The sequence below is a fragment of the Marmota flaviventris genome, chromosome X, assembly GCF_047511675.1.
Source record: "Marmota flaviventris isolate mMarFla1 chromosome X, mMarFla1.hap1, whole genome shotgun sequence".
Lineage (NCBI taxonomy): Eukaryota > Metazoa > Chordata > Mammalia > Rodentia > Sciuridae > Marmota > Marmota flaviventris.
In genome coordinates this window covers 14,300,519-14,327,832 of record NC_092518.1, presented here as the reverse complement: position 1 = coordinate 14,327,832, position 27,314 = coordinate 14,300,519, and the positions used below count along the sequence as shown (strand labels likewise).

The following is a 27,314-nucleotide window of genomic DNA, read 5'->3' as shown; positions in this document are numbered from 1 at the left end:
TCCAAAGTCTTGTACATTTTTATGCTTCTCCTCTCCCCCTCAGGTTTGGTAACAAGGCTGGGAGAGGTTTGGTGAGCATCTCTGCACGGTCTCTCTGATTTGTCTGTCATTTACTACACTTTTAGACCCTTCCAGGGTCAGACCTGGGAACAAAGGATTAGGGAAAGGGTTCTGTCCTCCCACGCTGGTGTTGGAACCACTATAGCATGGCTTGGCAGGTACTCATGGAAGCCATAGCTACTGCTCTACAGCTGTTGGGGATTGGTTGTATATGTGCATGGGGGGCGTGATAGATACTCTGCTTCAAATGAAGAAGCAACAGTGGATGATGTGTGTGCAGCCAGACCCAAGGTGTGTGTTCATAGGGGAAGAGTGAAGAACTTAAAATCATTATGTTTTCTCTCTTACAGGTATGGATGGATTTTTAAAATCAGATGAGAGACAAAGACTAGCCAAAGAGAGAAGAGAAGAAAGAGAAAAATGTCTGGGTAAGTTGTACATTTTGACTGGTTAGGTCCAAGGAAGTGGAGAGGTGGTGAGGGCCTTTTCTAAAGGTCCTGGGAAATCTGCAAATGAATGCAAAGAGAGCTAGGACAATTGCTAGGAGTGGATCCACATGGAGACTGGTATGTTCATAAACATTGCATAATTTTCCAAACAGTTCATTTAGTCACTCACTTAGGAATCATTAAACCTCTTCTGTGTCCTAAGCACTGTGCTTGGGGCTGTGGGCATGAAGGCAAAAAAAGAGAACTCTGAGCAAGTCATTATGCCCTCAGGCATTCACTGTATGCATTCACTCAGCTTCTTTTCTGAACATCTAGAAGTGTCATCCTCAGGAAAACTAAGATATTGGCACTTAAATCATTTTTGATGTTACATCAGGGTGCCTTGGTTGAGAAAGTCTGTCTTGTGTGCTATAGATAGATAAGTACAGGGTGTTCTCCACAGGGTGCTGTGAAGTAGGTAGATGATGATTTCTCCATTCAATTGAGACAAAAGAGGAGCTTTCAGGTTCTTGCTTGGCTTCTTCCTGGACAGTTCAGGCATTGCCTACTTTGAGGAACCATTCCATGGTTTGACCAGGTGAAGTTAAAGGGTCCTTAGTTTCTTGGAGGGAAAGCCAATCTTTTCCATGTGTTTTAACCCTTTGCCCAGCTCAGCATCTACTTGCTACATGCACAGTTAAACGCATTTGAGTGAATGCACTCTTACAGCTATCACGTTTCAAGCTAGTGTACAGTTTAGCCATTGTGCATAAGTTTGACTTAGTGATAGCAATAATAGTCAGCTCCCATGTGTTGGGGCATTACTGTGTACTTTATGTGCATTATCTCATTTAGTTGTCACCATATTGTGATGTTGCATACATGACTAACCATAATCTCCACTTCACAGAAGAGGAGATGGAGGCACAAACAGTTAACATGCCCAGGATTACCCAGCTAGTGATGGAGGTCTCAGGAACTTTAGTCTCATCACTGCATCCTAGGATCCCACTAGACTGTTTTACTGTTCACTCTTGTTTTTGTGTTATTATTCTTAATTCATGCCACATGGGGTGCTCTAGAAATGACCTTCTGCTTTCCTTCACCAGCTGCCCGGGAGCAGCAGATACTGGAGAAACAGAAAAGAGCTAAGCTCCAGTATGAAAAGCAAATTGAGGAGCGATGGCGGAAACTGGAAGAGCAGCGACAACGGGAGGATCAAAAGAGGGCTGCTGTAGAAGAGAAGAGGAAGCAGAAGCTCCGAGAGGAGGAGGTAAAGCCCCAGGAGTCCCTCATCCCAACCATCTTGGCAGCTCACACAGAGTGTAGTGCAGAGAGCACCTGGACATCCTACCCAGCTCCGGGGTACAAGAGAGACTTGATCCTGTATCTTCTCCCAGTGGCTCACCATATGCTCTTTGAGCATGATGACACAGTGATCCAGTGGAAGAAGCACTGGCATAGTAAACAGACTTATCTATTCAGTTCAGATGCCACTTTGCTATATGACTTTGGGCAAGTGGTTGGTGTCTCTGGGCCTTGATTTGCTTGTCTCTGCATTGAGGAGGCTGGATTTGGTGGTCTCCCAAGAGCTGTTCCAGGCATAACCTTTTCTGACTCTAAGTTAAGGCTCACAGGGGATTGTGGTTAGGGTAATACAGTCTGGAGGGTTGTCCGTGTTTCTAGGGCAGATATGAGGCCAGAGTGTGAGCTTTGAGGGTCAAGAACAAAATGATCCTGTGATTCACTGCTGGAAAATTAGTTTACCCTCAAATACAAAGATGCTAGTGTATTTAAATTTTACTGTAGTTCCTGCTTTAATCATTCTTTCTTTCCAGTTACCTTTTAAAAAAGAAATATAATGCAGTTACCCCTACAGAGTCCTTTATTTCTAAACTGAAATGGATTTAGAAAGCATATTTGGGTAACAGATGGATGTAATCATAGCCTTGTATCAGGTGATGGTCATTTTTTATTCAGAAGGTATAATGATATCTTAGTATGAACAATATAGCAATTTGTTAATCTCCAAAACTGTAGGATACAAAGACTTTTGTATAAATTTAGTATTTTTTAAAAAAATCTCTGAGTGGTTGTTTTCTACTATATATATTTACTACTTCCTCTTTTTTTTAACTTAAAAAGCACATATGAACATGAATACAAACACACAATTAGATCTAACTTTACCTACAAAGCACCCAGTTCCTTTGTTCTTCTTAGCAAATAAAGATCTAAACAATGCTCTTAGCCATGGTTCACCATTGTTGACTGCTGTCTAACTGCTGTAGTTTCATCTGCTCAGCTCTACCACTAAGCATCTGGTGGCCAGGGGCAAGTCACATATCCCTTCTAATTCTGTATCCTCAGCTCCAAACAAAAATGGTTATAGGAATTAAAGGAGTTGACTTTTGTGAAAGTGTCCAGCAAAACACCTGGCACAGAGTAATCCCTTAGAAAAATGAGATTCTCTCCACTTAATTCATTTGACCTTGGCTGAAGCAAGGTGAAAAGAGAGCTACCTAGAAGAGATTATGGCACAGAGTATATATACTATTTAAAAAAAAAAGCCATAGAGCGACAGTGTTTCAGTAATTTAGGACCAATTTCTTCTTTCTCAACCTTTGTACTTCTCATGAGTCACTGGACTCACCCATTTTCTGCCCATCCTCCATTCCTTGATGACTTAGAGCTTGTCCCCTTCCCCCCAGCCTCTTCATTTTGATTTTTGACATCCTCTGGGATTGCTGATTCAAGGGAAAGCTTGTCACTGCTGCTTCCAGGAAGGAGCACTGTAAAGTGTCAAGTTACATGCTTCTTGTGTTCTGAAACATCCTATAGTGTCACAGGGGTTCACTTTTGAGGCAATTTCTATGTTTAATTTTCCTTTATAGAACATTAGTGCTGGGACTGGGGCTATGGTTCAGTGGTAGAGTGCTCACCTAGCACATGCAAGGCGTGGGGTTCTATCTTTAACACCACATAAAAAATAAATGAATAAATAAAATAAAGAGGGCTGGGGATGTGGCTCATGGGCTGGGGATGTGGCTCAAGCGGTAGCGCGCTCGCCTGGCATGCATGCGGCAGGGGTTCAATCCTCAGCACCACATACAAACAAAGATGTTGTGTCTGCCGAGAACTAAAAAATAAATATTAAAAATTCTCGCTCTCTCTCTCTCTCTCTAAAAAAAATAAATAAATAAAGATATCGTGTCCAACTACAATTTAAAAAATATTTTTTAAAAAAGAACATTAGTGCTATTAGTTGCATTAAGTACTCACACACCTCCTCTTTGCCTGTGAGGGAATGTTATGCCAGATGGTTGGTCCACATGCAGCTGAATCTTCAGAGGTTTCACTTCTGGATGATTTTCCATTTGCTTCTGTGCTTTCTTGCACCCGTAATGTGGTGGTTATGGGGGGTGGGGAATGGTTCCTGACTCTTGTCAGCTTAACAACAAGCTGAGCTTCCTTTTCTGTTCTCCCTGAGCATGGTAGGGCTGGGCAGAGAGCTGGGCCTAAAAAGGTTGTGTAGCAACCCAAGGAAGCAAAAGCCTTTCTCTGCCACCTGCTCCTACCCTTAGGGTCCCAGGAGACCCAGGTGTAGCTTAGAGACTTTTCACATACAGGCTGGCCAGTTAACCACATTGGTGTTGGTAATTACCAATACAGAGGCTTATTTGGCATTATTTGTGCTTGATCTTCAGAGAAGGGGGATGAGACTGCACTGCAGAAGCCCCTATCCAAAGGAAGCCCTTTGTGGTCACCCCCATGGTTCTTGAAGAGCTCTGTAAGAGTTGTTGTATGCTAAGTACCTGGCTGTGGAGATTGTTGAGTCCTTTTCTCGGTGCCAGACTTAAGTTCTTTTTGTCATGCTCTGTCTCTTGTCAACCAAGGAAAAGGCTCAATGGGAAGATAATTCATCCTGTGTAGGCCATTTTGCTTTTGTAGTCTATTGGGAAATGCACATATTGCCCAACAAGTCCTACCTCTCTCCGTCTGATGTTTAGGAGATAAAAAGAGGCCTGTTAGCTACTCACTCCTACCCAACCCTGACCTGGCTTCCATCCCTGTGGTTGTCGTGATGTTCTTGGTAATTCTTCATGTCTATGCCAAGGCAGAAGTGGATGGTGTCTCAGGACCCCCACCACTACATTGGGGTTGCAAGAAAGCACAGAAGCAAATACAGAATTATTCTGGCAGTGGCAGTCCCTCATCTGCAATGCAGAATGATCAGCCTGACTCCCAGAAGTCTCAAGAATTGGCAGTATTGGAGGCTAGCCAGGCCTGTCCTAGGGAGGGAAAGTCTGATATCTGCTTGAGATCCTGACTTTGAACTCAATTTTCTTGCTGGAGACCATCTTTTCTTTTCTTCATTTTAGTTGTAGATGGACACAATACCTTTATTTTATTTACTTTTATGTGATGCTGAGGATTGAACCCGGAGCCTCACACATTCAAGAAGAGTGCTCTACCACTGAGCCACAACCGCAGCCCCCTATCTTTTCTTTAAAATGGGTTCCTACAATGGTTCACATGCTGCACAGTTCCAAAATTAAGCTGCTAGAACAGGCACATTACTTTCACCTGAGTTAGGACTGATATGCAGTGTTCTCACCCAGTCAGGAATATAACTTCCTGAGTAGTGGCCCTGAAATATGGGATTTGGAGAAGGCAACTCTACATTTCTCCTGCTAAACAGATAACCAGGAAAGGCCTTTTTTCCAAGAGTAGCTTCATCTCTTTAAGTTAGTTTGACAAATCTAAACTGTTCATACTCTCATTGCTTTATAGATAACAAAACCTACCTTGCTAAGTAAAATAAGAAATTTCTGGGCCGGGGTGGTGGTGCACACCTATAATACCAGTGGCTCGGGATGTTGAGACAGGAGGATCGCAAGTTCAAAGCCAGCCTGAGCAAAAGTGAGGCACTAAGCAACTTAGTGAGACCCTGTCTCTAAATAAATAAATTAAAAATAGGACTGGGGATATGGCTCAGTGGTTTAGTACCCCTGAATTCAATCCCCAATACCCCTACCCCAAAACTAGAAATTTCTGAACACACCTAAAAAACTTGACTTAGCTGTGCACCTTGGAGCCTTATCCCTGCAATGTCATCACCTAAACACATATTGTAAAAGTAGGGGCAAAGGCATAACCCCTGACAGCCCCAACTCCTGACAGAGATTGCTATCTGGGTAGTAGTGTTTGGGCCATGTCCTGGTAGAGGACTGTTGCTCGGACAGCTCAGTGGGTCACCTTGGATGTGATTCTCCAAGTTCTTTGAGGAAGATCTAGAGCTTAGAGCTCAAAGGGGCTTTTGCCTCTTATTGTTCATTTCTTCTAATAAGCCCCACTCAATAGAAGATATTCTGTTGACAAAAATTTGCCTTGTCCTTTCCCTATCCTCTGATGATCATCAGATGATACCCAGGAGAACCAAAACTTGGCAGGAATTGCAGTATGCAGTTCCTAGTATTTATTAATACTGGTTTCCTGATGTGACTGAATTTACCCTTGCTTTTTCATGCTTGGCCTTTCTTCTCACAGTGTGGTCCCAATACCATTAACACCTGATAACTAGTTAGAAATACAGATTCTTAGCAGGCTCCACCCCAGACTTACCCAGAAACCCTGGGGAGAAACCCCAACAATCTGTTTTAATAAGCCCTCCAGGGGATTACGATACAGCCATATTTACATTTAAGAATCACTTGTTCTAAAATGTTCTGTTAATAGTCCTCCTCCTCTTCAAATTCAGATTCAGTCAGCGTTGGTGAAGTACTTACACATCAAGAACTAGACTAGACGTTAACTTTGTAGACTTGAGAGTAATCTGATAAAGTAGGTAATGTCATTCTCATTCTGTAGGTGAGAAAATTGAAGCCCAAGGATGTGAAATGATTGACTCAAGGTCACAAGGCTAAAAAATGGTAGGCAAAGGTGGACTATGAATCTTTACCTTCTGATTCCAAATCTAGTATTCTTTCTGCTAAATCAGATGAAGGGAATCAGAAAGGTATACGCAAATACTAGGCAATACCTCCATACACAGGACTAACTTCTAACCAGTGCAGTGGACCAGTTTTTTTATATATATGTTTGAATCATCCCATTCTGACTTCTTTCGGTTCCATAAGTCTGTTAGAACTTGTTTACTACCTGTTTTTCCTCTTCTCTCTAAAAATTGGTGATACAAGGTGATTGTCTCGTTTTCTCAGGGATGATTACATTTTTATAAGCCTACTCAAGGTCCAAATGACCTAATTTCCATTGATGGAATTTGGAGTCACTCAGTGGATTTGGGGTAGATGGCATGGGTAGTTTTTCTAAAAGTAACTGAACAGTCCAGGGATGGGTTTGGCTTTAGTTGAACATTATTGTATAATTCTGCCCCCTAGATAGCTGCTCCAGTGGTAAAACTGGCTCTGTGAAATTCAGTATCTTTTATTCTCATTGAGCCCCTAGTAGATGAAGGACAGTCTAATGAGTTCCTTCTGATATATAGGAAATCTACCAAAAACTAATTTCATTCTTCAGGGTGAAAGGTTTCAACACTTAAATTAGGTCATTGACTAAATACTTTGTTAAATTCATACAATGAAATAACATTCAGCCTCACGCTCAAGTACCCGTATTTTAGGCATCATGGTGGAGAAGTTCTGTTTCCTCTAAGCATCAACTTTTACCTGGCAGATCACCAGTGCTGGCCATCAGCATTAAACGGCCCAGGTTCATGAGAATGGAGCAACCAGGAAATGTACATTTGTGATTGTACAGTGCCCAGTCCCAAACTAGAACACAATTAATAGTCAATATAAATCTGAGTGATATAAGAGGAAATAATTCCCCTCTCTGCTCACAGGTCCATGAAAAGACTATTTGCAAATGTTTTTTAGCAAAATGCTATTCAGAGAAAAAATTACACAGAGGAAGCTGAGATGTAAAGAACCCAGCTGCTCATCTCATGCCTCTGGTGTAGACAAAAGAGGTAAATCCAGGCACATCCTAAGTGACATTTATGTGTTTGCAGTAAGTGAAATAAAGGAGGCTTTTCCTAATGCTTAAGTCAATTACACAGTTTTTGCTGTCCTAATTTAATTTTACTTGCTTGTTTTAGTAAAAAAATCATATTTTTGTGTTTTGGAGTCAGATAGGAGTAGTCCAGTTCCAGGAACTCCATGGAATTAAGTTTTATGAGGGCTAATGGGTGTCAGTATAAAGACCAGAATTGCTTTGGACCTTCTCCAGTGGTGGCAGGGAAAGTAGCTGGTATTTGCAGAGTCATTGAGGTGCAGAGTAAGAATACTTTTGCTGCAGTGCCAAGGACAACTCTATGGAAAGTAACAGTCTGGTTAATATAGGAGGATGCTTTTGATAAATCCTCTGTTAATAGAGAAACCTACTGGTAGATTTTCTTTTCTGGTTAAAAATTGCTTAGTTCTTCTTTCCCTCATGCCCAAACCTACCTAACTCTGGAGATGTATAGATGTTTTACTTTGTGGCCAGAAGATTCTACACTCCTGTCTCATTAAATTTTGAACTTTGCAGAAAAGTGTTATAATATAGAAAAAAAATAGATTCTTCTTTTTAAAACTATGTATAAGGCTACAGAAACTCAGATTATATTTTAATCTAAATTTTCTCAAATCAGAATGTTTTGTGCTTACAATTATAAAGACTGCAGTTGGTTCTGGAGCAAAATTCCAGTTCTCTTACTGGATGGTGCAAGCTTGGGTTTGAGACAGGCCTCAAGGAGTTAATGCTTGTTGGGCATTATTCTTAAACAAATCAAGGGCTGGCATAGCAGCAGCTTTTCCCCAGGGAGGGGTGAGGAGGGGACAGGACACAGTGTTCAGTTGGAGATCTGGTGATAGCCTAGCCGCATTGTTTACTCTCCACCCACCGAGAGTGTGATGTGGCAGAGAGAATATGTGTGCCTGGGTTTAGGATGCTGAGCACAGAAAGCCTGGTTTGGTGACTCACCCCAGAGCACTGAGGCGGCAGTGCAGTGGGGCTGGGTGTTTGAGCTTGTTCTTTGTTGACACCCAATGCTTTGTGTGAACTGGGCAGGAGCGACTGGAGGCAATGATGCGCCGGTCCCTGGAGCGTACACAGCAGCTGGAGCTGAAGAAGAAGTGTTCGTGGGGAACATCAGTGGCCACAGGACCTGGAGGACGTGATGGTGAGTGCAGGGCTGTCCCTGCATTGCAGGGCTCCAGTGGGAGATCATGGGCAGAGCTGGGTGTCCACAGGATCTTGGGGATGCTGTGCACAGCTTTACAGGCACCCTTTTTGGGTGTGATGTTTAAAACTGCCAAGCTTCTGTGTATGCATTTCTCATGAGAGGGAGATGTGTATTCTTCTTGCTAGCAAACAGCAATTGATGCAATAACTGGGCTTTCAGGGAGAGCAAAAGAAAATGGATGCAAAGCCTGGCTAGCTGGCCTCAGCAGGCAGGTCCAGGGGTAATCTGATTTCAGGGAAGGGAAATGGCAGGAGACTCAGTCACTATTTCAGACATGACTGGGAAAGTCAGAGTTACTCTCTAAAAAGGACTGGACTTTTTCTTTTCACATTATGAATTTTTGTTGCTCGTTTTATTTTGTTTCAAAGGGACTTATTTCATTATCCAGTTCATACCCATCTTTAAATTTTTAAATGTTTACTTTAATGTATGGGTTATTACTAGTCTCAGGATGACTTTTCCCCTCTTTTCAGTGTCATACTATGTTTCAGTGATCTCAGCATTCTGTTATGCAGAGTTATTTACTATCTCTTTCTGAAAGGTGTTTATAATATAGTTTATTAGTTGTATTGTGCTTTTAACTTTTTGGCAGTAATATACTTTTTACTTTTTTGAGAAGTCAGCAACACATTTGTTAACTTTTCTAATTTCCTAATTAGAAAGTAAAATAAAACAACAAATTGGGACTTTTTTCTTTTACCTCTCTTTGCTCTGATTTTTTGCTGTGTAGGTGAATCAGAAAATACCCCACCCCCTCCTCTAGGTTTAGCAGCCAGCACTCTTCCTCCGGACGCAGGGACCACTGCCACCGCTGCCGAGTCCAGCAACGGTATATCCGAGCATCATCGTGCCATAGCACTTTGTGAAAATTGTTCTGATCACCCTCCTCCATTACTGTCTGTCTGAAGTGCTTTCACAGTTGATTTCTTAGTCTGACCTGTTATAATTTTTTTCTAGAGATGTGAATGATATGCTTATCTTTCTTTGTTCCTCTGCCATCATGGAGCTGTGCATGCCTTATATTGTAGTGTTCTGGAGACATTTCATCCTCAGCTCACTTCTACCTTAAAAATCTTGTCATTATTTGATTTTTGTGCATCTATGTCTTTAACAATTTCATTAATCATCTGTTGTAGGCATTAAGTAGAAGGGCGTTCGGATCACTTCTTGTGAAAAGCCAGAAATCACAGAGTTCTGAATGGAATACTTGGGCTTGGTGTCAATGTGGTGGATACCAGGAGAAGTGTCTGAGAGGGAGTGCTAGAGAGTTTATTAATGGTAACACTGGGAATCCAAAGAATTAGACAACTTGGCTCTGTGCTTCATTTCATATCTCTGTCTAAAACGCTGTGTTTTGGGGACGTAGCTTAGTGGAAGAACACTTGCCTGGGATGTAGGAGGCCATGGGTTTGATGCCCAGAAGAACAAATAAACAAAAGGATTTCTATTTTGAATACAGACCTGGGAAATTCTGTGGTTTAGATTAAGAATGGAACTAGCAAAACCTTGTTCCCATGTAATAAAGATTAGAAATTCAACCCATTTCTGGTTAGCAACACCAATAATACAGAAGGTTGTGTTTCCAGTAGGAATAAATATCCTTGGTTTCTGGCATTCCTTTAACAAAAAGTATCCTCGTACCATGGACTTTGCTGTACAGGCCTAGCTATAATACCTATAGGGCGGGCACTGGCTTTTCCCGCAAAGTGGGTACAAGTAGAATGGAATTAGTACCCAAGGTTATGACCAGGGTAATATGGTCATAACCACATGAATGTGGTACTTGACTTGGGCACACAATTTAAAGGGGGCTGCCCAAAATCTCAGCAATGAAAATAACATTTTTTTGAGAGAGAGAGAGAGAGAGAATTTTTAATATTTATTTTTTAGTTTTCAGTGGACATAACATCTTTGTATGTGGTGCTGAGGATCGAACCCGGGCCGCACGCATGCCAGGCAAGCGCACTACCGCTTAAGCCACATTCCCAGCCCGAAAATAACATTTTAAATGGAATATTTTAAAAATAAAAAATTAATACAGAAAAGTCCAGAGTGAACAAAACAGAATTTCAAAATGTGTGATGCTGAACTGTATCAAAGCCTGAGGCAAAAGAGAAAATATACACTCTACCTACTTATTTTACTAGAACCTTAAAGTAGTTAAAACCCTAAAATTTGAAAAGTATTAAAATTTAAAACAACACCAGGGATGGTGGTATATACTTTTAATCCCAGCTACTCATGAGGCTGAGGCAGGAAAGTCACAAGTTTGAGGCCACCCTGTCTCAAAATCACAAAATAAAAAAGGGCTGGGACTGTAGCTCAGTGGTAAAGGGCCCCTGGGTTCAATTCCTAGTTTCCCTAATACACATACAAAATATCACTTCAAGTTTAAATATTTTATGTATCCCCAATTTATTATACTTTGATTTCAGCTAATTAACTTATTACTTGGTCAGCATAAATTGTCAGATATGACCGTTCTCTGATTTGAAAATAAGATGAACATAGGAGTTAGATTTTGAAAATATTATTGATGAGTTTGTGTCCTTTATAGCCATGGGCACAAATTTTTCCTTTCACCTCAGGCTCCAATATAGGTTGGCAGGGCACTGTTAGAACCTCTTTGTTGGTTGTAATGATTTAATTTTGAAACCTGTCTGAAATGACTGAAACATGAGAACACCAAACTTAGGGTTATGTGTTAAAATACTAACCTTAAACTAATAAAGCATCTACAAAAGAGCCATTTTTTAAACTTTATTGTATTTATTTATATGCAGTGTTAAGAATCAAACCCAGTGCATCACACATGCTAGGCAAGCTCTCTACCACTGAGCCACAACTCCAGTCCCAAAAGAGCCATTTTGACTCCATCTTTTAACAAGAGGAAGAAAACCAACTACTAAAGGGCATTCTGCTTTAAATACAGAGCCTGAGTTACAAATTACATCTTTTTTTAACCTGAGCCACAGGTAACCTTTAGGAAAATTTCAGTTTCAGTACTAGTCTCAATCAGACCATAGAACATTTCCAGCAGTGATTTGTCTCTGGTCCAGGTTGGTTTTGTTTTCGTGTGATGTGAATATATTTAAAAATCCCTGGATGCAAGAAAACGATTTTGGATTAACGTGGCTTTAGTTGAACATTTGAGTGAGGTTGAACATTTGAAAATGAAGAGAAGAACTGAAGAAATTGTATACAATTTCTTGGCTGATGTAGCCTGGGCATTTCCAGATCAGGATAATGAGATCCCAGGATGATAGAAGCAAGCAGAGTTGTGCTGTGCCACTGTGGCGTAGATGTGTGGATGAGGACAAGAAGGACACTTTGGGATATGTGTTTCTCAGTCTATAGTGGCGTGAATATCAATGTCTTTAATGCGTTTCTCTGCAGCATGTGACAAACTTTCTACATCAACCATGAATTTGCCAAAGCAGATGGAGCCTCCCATGAGTAAACGCCTGTCTTCATCCACCGTGGCAATATCCTATTCCCCAGACCGAGGCAAGTGCACATGTAGACATGGTCTCTCCAGTTTGCTTCTTTGTGGTGTGAGCATCTTAACATTGGTCTTTGTGAGAGCCCCCTCTGAGTCTTCTGCAAATATCACCATCATCCTAGTCTCTTGGTTTGAATGTGGGAGCCTCAGGACCTTGCTAATAAAACTTTGGAAAGTGACATTGCTTCTTAGAGCCAGGTGATTGTTGAGTAGGGATAGGAATTGATACACTCCCAGTCTGAAAGACTCCACATTTTATGTAGGAGTTTAAAAAGTACCTGTCTGTCAGTGATGGAATGTGGTTGATTAGCCAGAAAGAGCATAATTAATGAGTCAGTTAGCTGGGAGACTTGCTATGTGAAAAGATGGAGCTCTGCAGTCATCCATGGTTGTAGACCTGTCTATATTTTAGATGAAAACAGAAGCATAGAGTAATATAAAGCCTCTAAAAGAGAAAAAGGATGGATGGGACTTTACAGGCACAGTTTTGAACAGGGAGATGTGTATAGGACATGTGCCAGTTCCAGAATCTGAATAGATTTGACACTGTCCCTGTTCTAATGGAGGTTCAGATGAGTCATTGGAAGCCTGAGTTTATACCTTTCAAAATATGTAGGTTAAGGAATGGAGGGCTCTCCACATGTTAAATGTATATTTTAAAGCGTCATTGAAGGAATATCAGGTGCCAGTGGAGTATTTATCATGTCAAGTCATTACCAAGGGGTAAACAGGAGGATGTTTGTGACTTGGAAGAGGCCGGTGTGCCTTCGTAGTTGTTCACTGGCATTGACCATGGCCCTTGTATCCCAGAGGCATAGCACGTGTATCAGAATCCCTGTGAGTATCAGAATCTTGCTGATTTCTGATGCAATTCATGGGTAAGCACTAGGAGCATGGAAGGAATTAAAAGTTGAATGAGAGCACACCTATACTTAATTCTGTACAGCTGTTCCATTAGTGTATTCCATGTTTTCATTAGTTCATATTCTTACATATTATATTAAATTCATTTTCGTATTAACATATAAACATAAGTTTATTATTGACAACTGAATTATCAGCTTGTGGATTATAAATTGAGAAATTTTAATCCCCCCCTAAATTTACTAGTTGATAGGCATCCAAAGAACACAAAGTAATTCTTTGTAGCCGTTGCCATATAATGTATTCTAAAACCATCAAAATATTTTGGTCATTGATCTTTGGATTATGAGTCCTGTTTTCTTCGAGTAAAGCTGTTAATCAGTTGGCCATTAATATTTTTGTGCTTCTTGTTTACTTTTTGCCCTTATTTACATGGAAAAAGTATGAAAGGATTTATTTTTTTACTATTATAGGATAACATTTCATTTTAAAAATCAGTGTGTTATGAACTATTTCTTAACAGAGGACCTAAATCAAGTGTTTTGTAGGTGTAATTTTTTTTTTTTTTTGATGTTAGATCTACGTGATGAGTAAGAGTTCATATGAACATCTTGGGAGGTGGGCTAATTCTCTGAGTTATGCAGATCACTGTAATATAATAATGTGTTGTATGAATTCTGATGTCCCAAGAGAATTAATGCACTCTCCCAAACTCTAAATGATGCATCATTTGTTTGATTTTACTGTGAAGAACTCCAAAGCCATTCATTGTTAGAATATTTTTATTTCCCATGTTTGTTCTGCCACTTAAAATTTAATTCACATCATGCACTGTCATTTAAACATTCTATTTTGTTTTATTTTAATTTGGTTTTTAAATTTTTCATTTGATTCCATCCCTCAGCTCATCATCGCATGCACCTTAGTCCCATGGAAAACTTTCTTGTTATGCGACTGTTGACACCCACACAGGCTTCTTTAGCCAGAAGCAGAAGTGCACTCATGCTCTCTGAGCAGGCCAATGACTCAGGTAAAAGAGGCCAAGATGGTGACATAGAGAAAAATGTCCAAAGCAATGTTGGTCAGCCTGGGATTTTTATTCCTGAATTTTTGTGTTTTGCTTCCCGTTTGCTGGCTTTATGAAATATCTTCAATGATTAATAACATTTTTTACCCACCAGTGTTTTGCTGTTTCTATGTCTGTTTTATGGGCCACAGAGGTAAGTTATTTTGACTGAGGGCATGTACTTTAGGGAAAAAATCTACTTGATGATCTATGAAGGTTAGTTGACTTTTCTTGGGAGATGGTTTGGCAAAGTGGCCTGTAGACAAGAGTCTCTGGAGATCCACAGCCAGCCCTACCACTACCTTTTACCATTTTGGGTAAGTTAATTAACTTCTCTAAGCCTCAGTTTGCACATCAATAAATGGAGTTATTTTTGGTTGTCATGAGGATTAAATGAAGTAATGGTATAAATAAGGTAGCAAAAATGTCTTAAAGCCTTACTATTCAAAAGGTAGTCTATGGACCAGAAGTAGCAGCATCACTTAGGAGATTTGTAGGAAGGCCAACTCTCAAGGCCCACCTGACCTGCACATTAAAATCTGACAAACACTGGACTGGACTCTCAAAGCCCTTTTTCTACCAAATCAGATCAAATCATCATGTCAAGATTAATGAGAGCTGGCATTCTCTTTGTAGATAAGCAATGCTATATCCATGTGAGGTTTGGTCTTTATTCTAAAGATATAGTCCATTTAGTGAAATAACACTTAAATTATATAAACCTGTACCCATTTGTAGCTGCTTCTGAATAGTTGATACTATTTCTATAAATTAGAAACACAGATAGCCAGTGAGCACTTGACAGGATGTTCAAGAGCACTAGTCATTAGAGAAATGCGAATCAAAATCATAGTGAGATACTACTTCACACCCACTAGTATAGCTAAAACCTTTTTTGTTGTTTTTTAGTTATACATGGACACAATATCTTTATTTTATTTATGTGGTGCTGAAAATCGAACCCAGTGCCTCACATGTACAAGGCAAGCACTCTGCCACTAAGCCACAACCCCAGCCCATAGCTAAAACCTTTTAAAAAGGAAAAGGAACAAGTATTGGAAAGGTATGGAGACACTTGGACCCCTCACATATTGCAGGTAGAAATATAAAATAATGCAACGCTGTGGAAGACATCCTGGAAGTTCCTCAAAAAATTAAGCATAGTTACCATATGACTTAGCAACTCCACTTCTAAGTATAGAGCCAAGGAAATTTAAAAAAAAAAATTCAAACAAAAACTTGTATAACAAATGTTCTTAGAAGTATTAGTCACAGTAGCTACAAAGTGGAAATAGCTCAAATGTCCCACAATGAGTAGGTAAACAAAATTACGGTTTCCAATCTGTAGACTATTACTCAGCTGTAAAAAGGAATGGCATACTGATAGATGCTACAAGATGGATGAACCTTGAAAATATTATGGTAAGTGAAAGAAAGCAATCACAAAAGGCCATAAATCATATGATTCCACTTATATGAAATATCCAAAATAGGTAAATTCATAGAGTCAGAAAGTAAACTAATAGTTTTCAGGGACTAGGGGAAGGAAGAAAGGGGAGTGATCACTTAATGGATAAAGGATTTCTTCTGGGGGTCTTGAAAATGTTTTGGAATTTGACTGTAGTTATGGTTGCATAGCCTTGTAAATATTCTAAAACCCATTGAATTGGACACTTTTTAAAGGGGATTTTTATATTCTATCTCAAATAAACAAACCTTAGTCTGTATAAAAGTATCCCTATTTTGAGAGTAAAGAACGTTTCATGGTCCCTAAGATTAACCCCAGGATCAGTGATTTGCTTGGAAGGCTGAGAAGACTCGGCATTTAGGCACACTCACCTCTGACTTATTACAATGAAAGGATACACAGCAAAGTTAACAAAGGGGGAAAGGTACATGGGATAAAGCCCAGGGAAGACAAGGTGCAAGTTTCCAGAGTGCTTTCCAGTGGAATCACTCAGGGTACATTTTTCCCAGCAGTGAGTTGTGACATGTATGAAATGCTGCCAACCAGGAAAGCTTATTAGAGATTCAGTTCTTAAGAGTTTTTACTGAGGAATGACCACACACACCCCTTGACCAGAACATACCTAAAATCCATGCTTCTGGTATGAAAGCAGTGTCACCATTATTGTTTTTACAAACAGTTTAGGCACAGCAAGCCACTCATCAGTTAATGGAGGGAACCCTGCTAAAATCTTAAGTTCCCAGATGCTGGTCAAGGGCCAGTCTTGTAAGCAGACCCTTCCAAGGACAGCACTCAGGTCTTCTATGTTAACTCTTTTCTGTGCAATCCGTACCCTTGATTCATTGTCAGGATGTCTTTAATAGAAGAATTACCTGTAGGTTCTAACAGCAGGATGAGACCACCCATGATACTGGTCTCATTTGTGTCCTTTAAAGGTCATGGACTTAACAGTTAAAGAAAATCCCATTAACAAGAGGAGTCTCTCTTAGGCAGCCAGGCACTTTCTTCATTGGTTTCTTATGAATCTTTTTTACCTGGCTCCAGCCCAGCTCTGACCAGTAAGTTGAATTTGATCTGAATACCTTCCAGAGAGGAATGTGGGGGTAGTCACAGCACACTTATAAGAAATACAATAAGTGGTCTAGAGTCAAAGAGCTGAGAACATTAGGGCACTTTCAGCTGAATATGTGTTGGCCAGGCTAGACAGCCCACAATGTGACCTACCATGGTTCTTCTTGCCCCGGTCTAGTACAAGTAATTCCATTCAGTTAGTTAGAAAGGGGTTGCCTGAGTCTTGCAATCTCAGCCTGTTTCTAAGTGACACTAGTTCTTCTGCCTGGTGAATGTGGACTGTATCTGGAGGTGTTCTGCAGGGACTGTGTAGGAACTGGCCCAGTCCTCTCTCATGTGCCATCTAGGCTCAGCAGTTGGTGCTTGCAGCAACTTACCAAGGCAGCACGGGGAGTTTCCTTCTGGTAGAAAGAAGAGCTTCCAGGATCAGTTCTAGAAAACAAAGATCACAAATGTCTTTGTGACATTGTCCCCTATGCCACCCCAGGGTGCTCGGTTTTGTTTTTTCTTCATGTCCCATTCAGGAATCAAAACTTTACATTTTCTTAGCTGGACATGGTGGTGCACACCTGTAATCCCAGCAAGACCCTATGTCTAAATAAAATGCCAAAAAAGGGGGGGGGTGCTGGGGATATGGCTCAGTGGTTAAGTGCCCCTGGGTTCAATCCCCAGTACCAAAAAAAAAAAAAAAACTTTACATTTTCTTAATCATCCCCTACTCTCACTCAGATATGTCAAAGAAAAGATAAGCATTTTTTTAAAAAAAGACATTTTTATCAAACTTAATCAGAAAGACACAATGTGTTTAGGTATTAGTTGGGACAAAAATCCTAAGTTTTCAAAAAATTTCAAAATCCCATTCTTTTTGTCCTGTTCATTTATTCAGTGAGCAGTCTAAAAATGATCACTCCCTTTCCTAAGACAGCTACATTTCACAAATCGCTTTACTGAGGTATATTGAGGAAAGGTGAGGTGAGGAAAGTAGAGTTGGGTTCTCAGTCAGTTGTTATAAACTATAGCTTCTTTGGAAAATCAAACCCAAGAAAACAGCAGTCACATATCCCTAGAGAAAATGGAGTTCAGTTTTTCAGTGGTGAATAAAAGGGTCACATTGATAGTATTTCCTAACCTGTAGCTTTTACAGGATTTTACAGGGTCACAAGGTAGAAATGCACTTAGGCTCTGTATCAGAAATATAAAACTGAGGAGCAGCTTGATTTTGGGTGGTCCCTCAGAGAACAGGCCCTGTTCTATGAGCACTTGTATGTAACCCAGATGGTCCAGCAGTGTCCAGGATGTTTTCACAGGGTAGGACCCCATGAAGTGGTTCTCTGTATTTGTACCAGTCCCTAATTGAGTTTTAAAATGCCAGAGTATCCCTTTGTTTGGAAATTAATCAAAAATTACAATATGGAGCTCTGTGTTCTGATTCCACTATACCCAGAGTTTAAGTTCCAACAACCCACTGATGATAAATGCAAGAAAGTTGTTTCCAAATTCTACTTGGAGGAGAAAATAAAAACTAAAGGCATTATCTGGGCTGCACTTTACCCCCCTCACTTTGGTTAGCACAACCAGAAACAGCCAGGGGATCCATTGAGCCAACTCTCTTGGAGTTATAATGGTCACTTTCAAATTCCATAGGCAACTTGGCTTCTGTTCTGTACATGAATGACTCCATAGTTACCCAGGCACCAGATTCATCATTCTTTGCCCCTTTGTCCTAGTTAATCAGGGTCACTGTAGTGATTCACAATGTGACACCAGTTGTGATTCTTGAGACCACCCCATGGTTTGATGATTCACCAGAGAACTCAGAAGACTCAGCATAGTTACACTTGGTTATAACTAATTATGGCAGGATACACAGTGAAATTAGCAAAGGGAAGTGGTACATGGGGAGGAGTCCAGAGCAAACCAGGTACAAGTTTCCAAGGCTCCTCTCCTAGTAGAGTCACACAGGATATGCTTAATTCCCCCAGTAATGAGTTGTGACAACTCATTTAAAATTTTTCCAACTGAGGGAATTCTTTAGAGATTCAGTGCTCAGGGCTTTTACTGGGAGCTGGTCATGCAGGCACCCCCTGCTAGGCACGTACCCAAGTTACAAACATCCAGAATATATTATTTATATAAACAACCTAGGTACTTATTAATGGCAGGGACCTTCCCGAAATCTGAGTTCCTAGATGCTGGCCAAGGCCAACCTTGTAAGTAGGCCCTTCCAAAGACAGCAGTCAGTCCTGCTATGTTAATTCTTCCTGCATAAGGAAACTGAGATTTAGAGAGGTTGAGTGGCCTGCCCAAGGTGATTCAGTGTGAAGTCTAGCTATCTCCAAAGTGCAGATTGTTATTTGCCTAAAATTAACTTGACTCTTTAGTCTGTGAGCCTTTTAAAGGTGGGATCCATTCTGTGAACAATAGGAAAAGTTTCATATTTCAAGAATGAATTGCCCATGTTACATTTTAATAGACATATGGTATTCCTCCCAACTTCCTCTCTTCCTGCTTTTTCCATCTGTATTCCTTGTCTTTCTGGCTGTTATACTGTAACTCTCTAGTATTCCATGCCTGTCCTCGTGTAGCTCCTGTTGGCCCTCTTAAATCTTCGTACAAGTCTTCTCCTACCCGAACCACTGAGAGGAAGAAGGCTACAGCTACATCTGGTGCAGGAGATGCTGGGAAAGGAGCCCCGGCAGGAGCAGAGGCCTCTCCGGTAGGTTTAAACCCACTCACTCCTTCATCCTTCTAGAATGTGGTTTATCTGACAGTGTGATTATTTCCTTCACTTGACCTGGGCTCTCTGTTTCTGTTGGTCTCTAGGGACTGCTCAAGGAGTAGATTTGGTTTAAAATTTTATCCAGGCTTTGAAAATTGTTTAACTTTTAGCATTCTCCTAAATCTTAGTGCCTTGTTGCAAATTCCTAATGACATCTATGTTATAGCTTGCCCTCCAAAGGACAGGAATCCGAAGGAGTATTGCAAGTGAATTCTTCTTTGAGAATATGGGATTCTGGACTGGTCTTACCTCTACAGATAATTAGAACTGAGGCTTTAGGTCAGCCTTCACCTTGGGGAAGTAGCCTTTAAATATTTTTAAAATATTTTTGAGGTCATGCTGACACCATCAGTAAAGTAAATGTTGATCAGGTACTCCCAATTTTGTGTACTTATTTAAAAATTATATATATAATACTACTTAGATTATCATTTGCTATATATAGCACATTACTCCAAACCTTGGCAACTTAAAATAACAGATATTTCTTATCTCATGGGTTCTTTGGATCAGTAATTGAGAGTGCTTCTGGTACTCTCAATTAAGAGTAGTAAGATGCTAGCCAGGACTGCATCCTCTGAGAGCTTGGCTGGGCCTCTTTGTATCCCCCCCACCCCTTTTTATTTTTTATTCTGAGAAAGGGTTTTCCTAAATTGCCAAGGTTGGCCTTAATTTTGTGATCCTCCTACCTCAGTCTCCAGAGTTGTTGAGATTATAGGCATGCATCATTGCACCTGACCTTGACTGGATCTCTTCTGAGATGGTCATAACGTGGCCACAGGAAGGAGGACTCAGTTCCTCACTGCCTGGGCCTCTCCATAAAGCTGCTTAAGTGTCCAAATGACATGGTGTCTGGCTTCTCCCAGAGCAAGTGATCTAAGAGAGAAAGTGCAAAAGAGGGAAGCTGTAGTTAGTGCCTTTTATGTTCAACTTGTCACTTCTGCCATAGACTTCTGCCAACAGTCTATGGCAGAACAGCAAGTCACGAAGAGCAACCCAAACTCAAGGGGAGGGGAATTAAACTTCACCTCCTCCATTATTTGAAGGAGTATCAAATAATGTGTGGACTTATGCTAAAACCACCACATACTCACTATTTGACATACTATTTTTATTTTTTTGCACTGCAAAGTATGGATCCCAGGGCCTCATCCATGCTAGGCAGGCACTCTACCAGTGAGCTATATTCCCAACTTTGTTGGGCATTTTATAATAACATATTTTCATTTCAAATTTATTGTGGCCCTGGGATTCTTTTTTTAAAAATTGCAATATACAAACTTTATTTAACAAAAGTAACAGGTAATGTCAAACAGGCACTTCTATCACGAGAAAAAGTGAGCCAGGTATGGTGGTGCACGCCTGTAATCCCAGCAGCCCAGGAGGCTGAGGCAGGAGGATCATCAGTTAAAAGCCAGCCTTAGCAACAGGGAAGTGCTAAGCAACTCAGTGAGACCCCGTCTCCAAATAAAATACAATATACGGCTGGGGATATGGCTCAGTGGTTGAGTGCCCCTGAGTTCAATCCCTGGTAGCCCTCTACCCAAAGAAAAGAAAAAGTGACTTAGAAGAAATTTTATCTTAAATACCTTGCAATAACATAAAGGCAGTGGTATTTAATTGAGTTCTGTTGCTGTGAAGAATGTAGCTCATGCACAGATATGGATGAATGATTGTACATTTTTCAAGTAGTCACTGAATACTAGAAGAGGTCATCTAAAAAGAAAAATATGTGGCTCTGGTTCATGAATCATGTAATGGGCCCAGCCTAGACTCTGTTGGACACCAAGTCTCCTCCACTCCTCTTCAGACATTAAATGAGTTTTGGGTACCTTTGGAAAGTTCTGTGGGTAACATGACATGCTGGTACTTGTAGTGATCATCAAAATACTTATTAGAGCAGTAGATCTACTTATGGGTATCATGCCAGCGCACAACAGGGCAGAAATGATGCAGAAACCAAAGAGAATGCAATGAGTATAGGAAGCAGAATCATGTCCTTCCATTTTAAGCCAGGGCAACAACTTGACTGAAACCATGAGCAGCTGCTGCTGCTGCTTTTTTTTTTTTTTTTTTTTTTTTTTTTTTTGATGTGGTGCTGGGGATTGAACCAAGGGCCTTGTGTATGCATGGCAGGCATTCTACCAACTGAACTCTATCCCCAGCACGGCCCTGAGAGTCTTAAAAAAGAAGTGAATGTTTCCAATTTTTAGATTTGCTGTAGGATGGATTATTGTGGAAGGGGGCTAACATTTGTGGATGTCAGGGCCAAGTGAGAACTTGTTACAGAAAAATATAATAGGGAGAGAAAGGGACTAATCCTTATGGAGCATTTTCTGCTGGCTGGGCACTGATATCCATTTCTTTCTCCATTCTGCTGAAAGGGATGAAAGAGAAACTACAGAAGAATGGATGTGTTGCATTCTCCATTATACCATGTATGCTCTTGGGGTCTGTAGCTCACTTTCTTGAATGTTATAACTACATTCTTATTCACCTGTAATTTTTTTCTTAGTAAACATCATCTCTTTATACTCTTTCCCAGTTCCTGTATGTCCAGGACCATAATATGCTTCTGTTGTTAGTTCTTGGTAAAAACAAGAAGAGGGAAATATGCATGTTGAGACTGAAAGCTATTATTCTTTTCACTGGATGACCTAAGTGTGATGACCTTGTGGTACCTCTCTGCAAAGATTCCTATTCTGTCCTATTACATTATAGCTTTGTACAGATCCCTCTTAAAGAAAACTATGTTACTTCCATTTGAGATATTTTCAGAAATTGTAGAAGTAGTACCAGCCATGAGCTGTAGCTATCTTACTCTCTGTCCTTATAGGTGGAGAAGGTGAAGAGGGGACAGCGAGCGACAACTTCCATCCCTGCCGGGGGCCTCGGGTCCCCACTGAGAAGATGTGAGCTTCCCGCAGGCCTTCCTAAGAGATCATCTTCTCCTGTGTTATCCAAGTAAGCATCTCTCCCCTTTGCCAGACAGTCTGATTGATGACTTAGAACCATTTGAGTGGGGTTTGGTGCTATCTAACATTATAGCTCCTGTTCCCTTATGAGGCATGGCCAGCCAGAAAGAGTAAGCAAGAGAAATGCTAGCCTTTGAACTATCTGCCTTGACTCCATTTATCTTCTGGTTAAATGGTGTACCATTAAGGGATTTGTTGCTTGGTAAATAAATACAGGACTCTTATTTGCCAAAATGAAATAGTCAACATTTTCTCCTTACAGCGTTAAAATCCATTCTGTTTACTGGTCATTCTTTTCTTTTTTGATTGCATCTGGATTGAAGTGATTGCATTGTGCGTGGGTACCTGCTTGCCTTCCTCTGCCTTTCCCATCTTATTGTCTACTTAACATCAACAATAACTTGTCAGCCATGAATTTTTATTAGAAATTTGGTAAACTCACCAGTGAAAATATGTAAATGAAAAATTTATATCTGTCACCACTGTTTTAAGTCTTTGAAGTATTTTACCAACTAACAAGAACGACTCATCAAATAATTCATTTCAGTAGTACAATGGAAACATCTTTAGTAATAGTGTGAGAGAAAGAGAAATGTGATTTAATTTGGGAAAAGAGGAAAGTTTTGTTTTTTGATTTTTTTTTTTTTTTTTTTTTTGGTGGTAGTGGTGGTTTTTGTTTTTGTTTTGTTTTGTTTTGGTACTAGGAATTGAACCCAGGGGCACTGTATCACTGAGCTATATCTCCAGTCCTTTTTATTTTTATTTTGAGACAGGGTCTCTCTAAGTTGCTGGCCTTGAACTTGCAAACCTCTGCCTCAGCCTCCCAAGTTGCTTGGGTTACAGGTGTGCACCACCATGCTTGGTTAGGAAAGTTTGTATATATGGAAGATAATGTAGACCTTGTTTAGTACATCCGTTTGACTCAGAGAATGAAGGATAAAACACAAATTTAATGAACACTTAGGATTTGTTTAAAATATTTCAAGGTGACGTCAGCTCTTCTTTTTAATGTGTTGCTTTCTAACAGAGTTTTCACGATTATTAGTTTTCTCAGATTACTATGATTTTTAAAAACTTTTATTTATTTATTTATTTATATACGGTGCTGGGTATCAAAGTGCCTCATACATGCGAGGCAAGTGCTGTACCACTGATCCACAGCCCTAGCCCCTACTATGATTTTTATAGACTACTAATATCCTTCCATAACACATCTCTGAATTAATAGGTTGTTTTTTAAATTTTCATTGTTTAGTTCACAGTGTCCTTTCTATGCTAGTTTTGCTTGTCTTATTTCTTAGCCTTCTTGGCTCTTATCCACAAATCACTATGCTTGTGTTAACTTGGGATATTTATTTATTTTTAAAATATTTATTTATTTATTTATTTATTTATTTTAGTTTTCGGTGGACACAACATCTTTGTTTGTATGTGGTGCTGAGGATAGAACCTGGGCCCCACGCATGCCAGGCGAGCGCACTACCGCTTGAGCCACATCCCCAGCCCCGTCTTGGGATATTTATATTAATAGAAAAGCCTAGTTCATACTGGAGTTTTTCCAGGTTTTAGTCTCTTATCCTAGATATTGAGTCATGGTTCCTATACAGAAAATAACTTGCAAGTTTCATCATTATTATTATAAATTTCATTAAAATAATCAAGTAAGTTATTGCATTCTACAGAGATGGGAGTTATGCTCTAGTAGGAAGCAAGGTCACAACTGGCTCTATGCTGTTTCTTGGAAGTTGAACATCTTGAAAAAATTATGTTTCTAGAACTATTTAATATTTTAAAAGACAAATCATCTGAATTTTTAATTTTTTTAAAAACTTTTTTAGTTGTAGATGGACACAATATCTTTATTTTTTATTATTATTTTTTAATGTGGTGCTGAGGATCGAACCCCATACCTGACACATGTGAAGCAGGTGCTCTACCACTGAGCTGCAGTCCCAGCCCCAAGTCATAGGAATTTTATAAAATACTTGTTTGATCAGACACTTGAATAAAATCCCATACCATTTTTATATGTTCAATTTAGAGAAAAAAAATTATTCCCACTCTTTTAAAACAGTAATAGGGGGCCTGGGCCTGTGGCTCAGTGGTAGCACACTTGCCTAGCATGTGTGAGGTGCTGGGTTTGATGTTCAGCACTGCATATAAATAAATAAAATAAAGGTCTATCAACAACTAATAAAAATTTAAAAAAAACAGTAATAGGCACATGGTAGGTGCTTTAAATATTTTCAGGATAAATGAATGCAAGTTACTGTGTCAAGTGCCTCAGAGAATCAAAAAATGAATGAAAATAGTCTCTAATTTAAGGAAGCAAGGTGAGAGGGAGCCATGTATATAGTAATGTGCAGATCAGACCCCAATCCAAAGGACTATCTGGCTCAGGACTTGTGACTCAGCTTGTCGTTGGATAGGGATCTGAGGAGGTCCCCCAAAAAGGAGAAGGGGATCAACTAGACCCTGCCAGGTTCTTGACTTACTCTGGAGAAAAGAATTTTAGGATGTATCAAAAGAGGCACAGATTTATTTAGGAAACCAAGGAATACACATTCAGGGTGCGGAGAATGCAGGCTGTCTTGAGAGTGAGAGTGAGAAGGGCTTTTGAGGTCTCAGGCTCTTCTTTTAAAGGAAACTTTGTAGGCTGGGGGTATGGCTCAGTGGCAGAGTGCTTGCCTAGCATGTTCGAGGCTCTGGATTCTATCCTTAGCACCACACAAAAGGAAACAAATTCTGTTCATCTACAACTACAATTTTTTTTTTTTAAAAAGAAACCATAAATAGTGAACATCAGCAGTATGTGGATAAGGCATCAGCCTAGTGAGCTCAGTTTTCTGAGTCTTAGAGCACAGATAACGTCTGGAATTTACATATATTATATGTCTCTAAGAGTATTTTCTCTCGGCTGCTTTTTAATCTGAAAAAAAAAACATTGACTAAGCTAGCAATATATGTAGACATTAATTACCTGGACTCATAATACTCTAAGATTCAAAGGCTTTTTAGGAATTTACATAATCAACAAAGGTACCCTTCAACAGATAAATGGATAAAGACACAGTGGAGTATTTCTCAACCATAAAGAATGCACTTATGGGGCTGGGTTTGTGGCTCAGTGGTAGAGCGCTTGCCTAGCCTGTGTGAGGCACTGGGTTCGATCCTCAGCTCCACATAAAAATAAATATATAAAATAAAGGTATTATGTTCATCTATAACTAAAAAAATATTTTAAGAAAATAAGAATGCAATTTTGGCATTTGCTGGTAAATGGATGGAACTGGAGACTATGTGCTAAGAAAAATAAGCAAAGGTCAAATGTTTTTTCTGCTATGCGGAAGCTAGTCCAAAATAAGTGGGGAAAGAGAAGGGGAAAAGTGGGGGGATTCCATCAAATAGAAGAAAGATGGGTGGACTATATGAAGGAGACTCGGGGAGGGAGAGGGAGAGGGAGAGGGATAAGGCAAGGGAAGAACAGCAGAATGAGGGCTGGGGTTGTGGCTCAGAGGTAGAGTGCTCACCTAGCATGCATGAGGTACTGGGTTCGATCCTCGGCACCACATAAAAATAAAAAAAGATATTGTGTCCACCTATAATTAAAAAATAAGTATTGAAAAAATGAAAGCAAAATTTAAAAATTTTACAGAAAGAACAGTGGAATGAATATCTGATCTAACTTTCCAATGTACATAATATGAATATACCACAGTGAATCTCACCATCATGTTTATTCATCCACAAGCCACTATTAAAAAAAAAAACCTAAAAGTAAATAGCAGAAATTTATAAAGTAGAGGGGAGGGAGAAGAGGAGGGATGGGGGAAATACTAGGGGTTGAATTAGAGCAAATTATATTCCATGCTTTTATAATTCTGTCATGAATCCTAATGTTATGTATACTAAAAGGAACCAATTAAAAATTATTTCTGAGGCTGGGGATGTGGCTCAAGCGGTAGCTACGCGCTCGCCTGGCATGCGTGCGGCCCGCGTTCGATCCTCAGCACCACATATAAACAAAGATGATGTGTCCGCCAATAACTAAAAAAAAATAAAAATAAAAATCTCTCTCTCTCTCTCTCTCTCTCTCAAAAAAAAAATTATTTCTGGAGGAAAACTTGGGGAGTTAAAGATAAGGATGTTCTGGAGCTTCCTGGCACCTTCTCTGGAACCAGCCAAAACTGAATTTACCCCATTTTCTGTGCTCAGGTAGCATCACATGCATACCTCTACCATTCATTCCTTCCACAAATACCTATAGATCACCTGCTGTGAATCCAGCATTCTTCACTCTTCTGAAGGTTCAGTGATAAATTTGGCAAAAGTCCCTGCCATCATGGAGTTTACGTGACAGTGATTAGCAAGTATAATATCAGGTGGTGATAATTGCTGTGAAGAAAAAAATAAGTGGATCAGATGACAAGATGTGGTAGAAGAGGGTAACTAGATAAGTCGTCAGGAAAGGCTTCTCTGAGGAGGTGATATTTGGTAAGAACCCTGCATGAAGTGAGGGAGCAGGCAGCATTGATGTGTACCTCATTGGGCTGTGTGAACATTTTAGGCTCAGTCTCCTGCTGCGCCACTTTGAGGGTGGGAACTATTGATTTCTTATTGCACAGCAGGTGCTCAGTGTGTGTCTGTCTTAGTGTATTTTGATTGCTTGGGACCAGAAAGGGTTTCACAGTTTGGAGTCTTTCAGATTTTAGAATGTTTGCATAGGCTTTATGGATTGAGCATCCCTGATCTAAAATCTGAAACTTGGAGCGCTGACATGATGCTAAAAAAGTTTAGGGTTTTGGAGCATTTCAGATTTCAGAATTTCAGGTTAGGGATGTACAACCTGTATT

At 40.0% G+C, this 27,314-nt stretch overlaps 1 protein-coding gene across 1 annotated transcript in view; it reads left to right on the top strand.

The window, feature by feature from the left end:
* The first annotated feature begins 412 nt into the window (after nucleotides 1-412).
* Nucleotides 413-27,314, top strand: part of Map7d2 (MAP7 domain containing 2) — a 61,066-nt gene continuing 34,164 nt past the window's right edge. Inside the window, exons 1-7 of the mRNA XM_071605995.1 lie at nucleotides 413-488; nucleotides 1,598-1,761; nucleotides 8,562-8,673; nucleotides 12,133-12,243; nucleotides 14,007-14,132; nucleotides 19,269-19,423; nucleotides 22,323-22,450. Coding sequence (XP_071462096.1) covers nucleotides 413-488; nucleotides 1,598-1,761; nucleotides 8,562-8,673; nucleotides 12,133-12,243; nucleotides 14,007-14,132; nucleotides 19,269-19,423; nucleotides 22,323-22,450 — 872 coding nt within the window. The remainder of the gene's footprint in view (nucleotides 489-1,597; nucleotides 1,762-8,561; nucleotides 8,674-12,132; nucleotides 12,244-14,006; nucleotides 14,133-19,268; nucleotides 19,424-22,322; nucleotides 22,451-27,314) is intronic.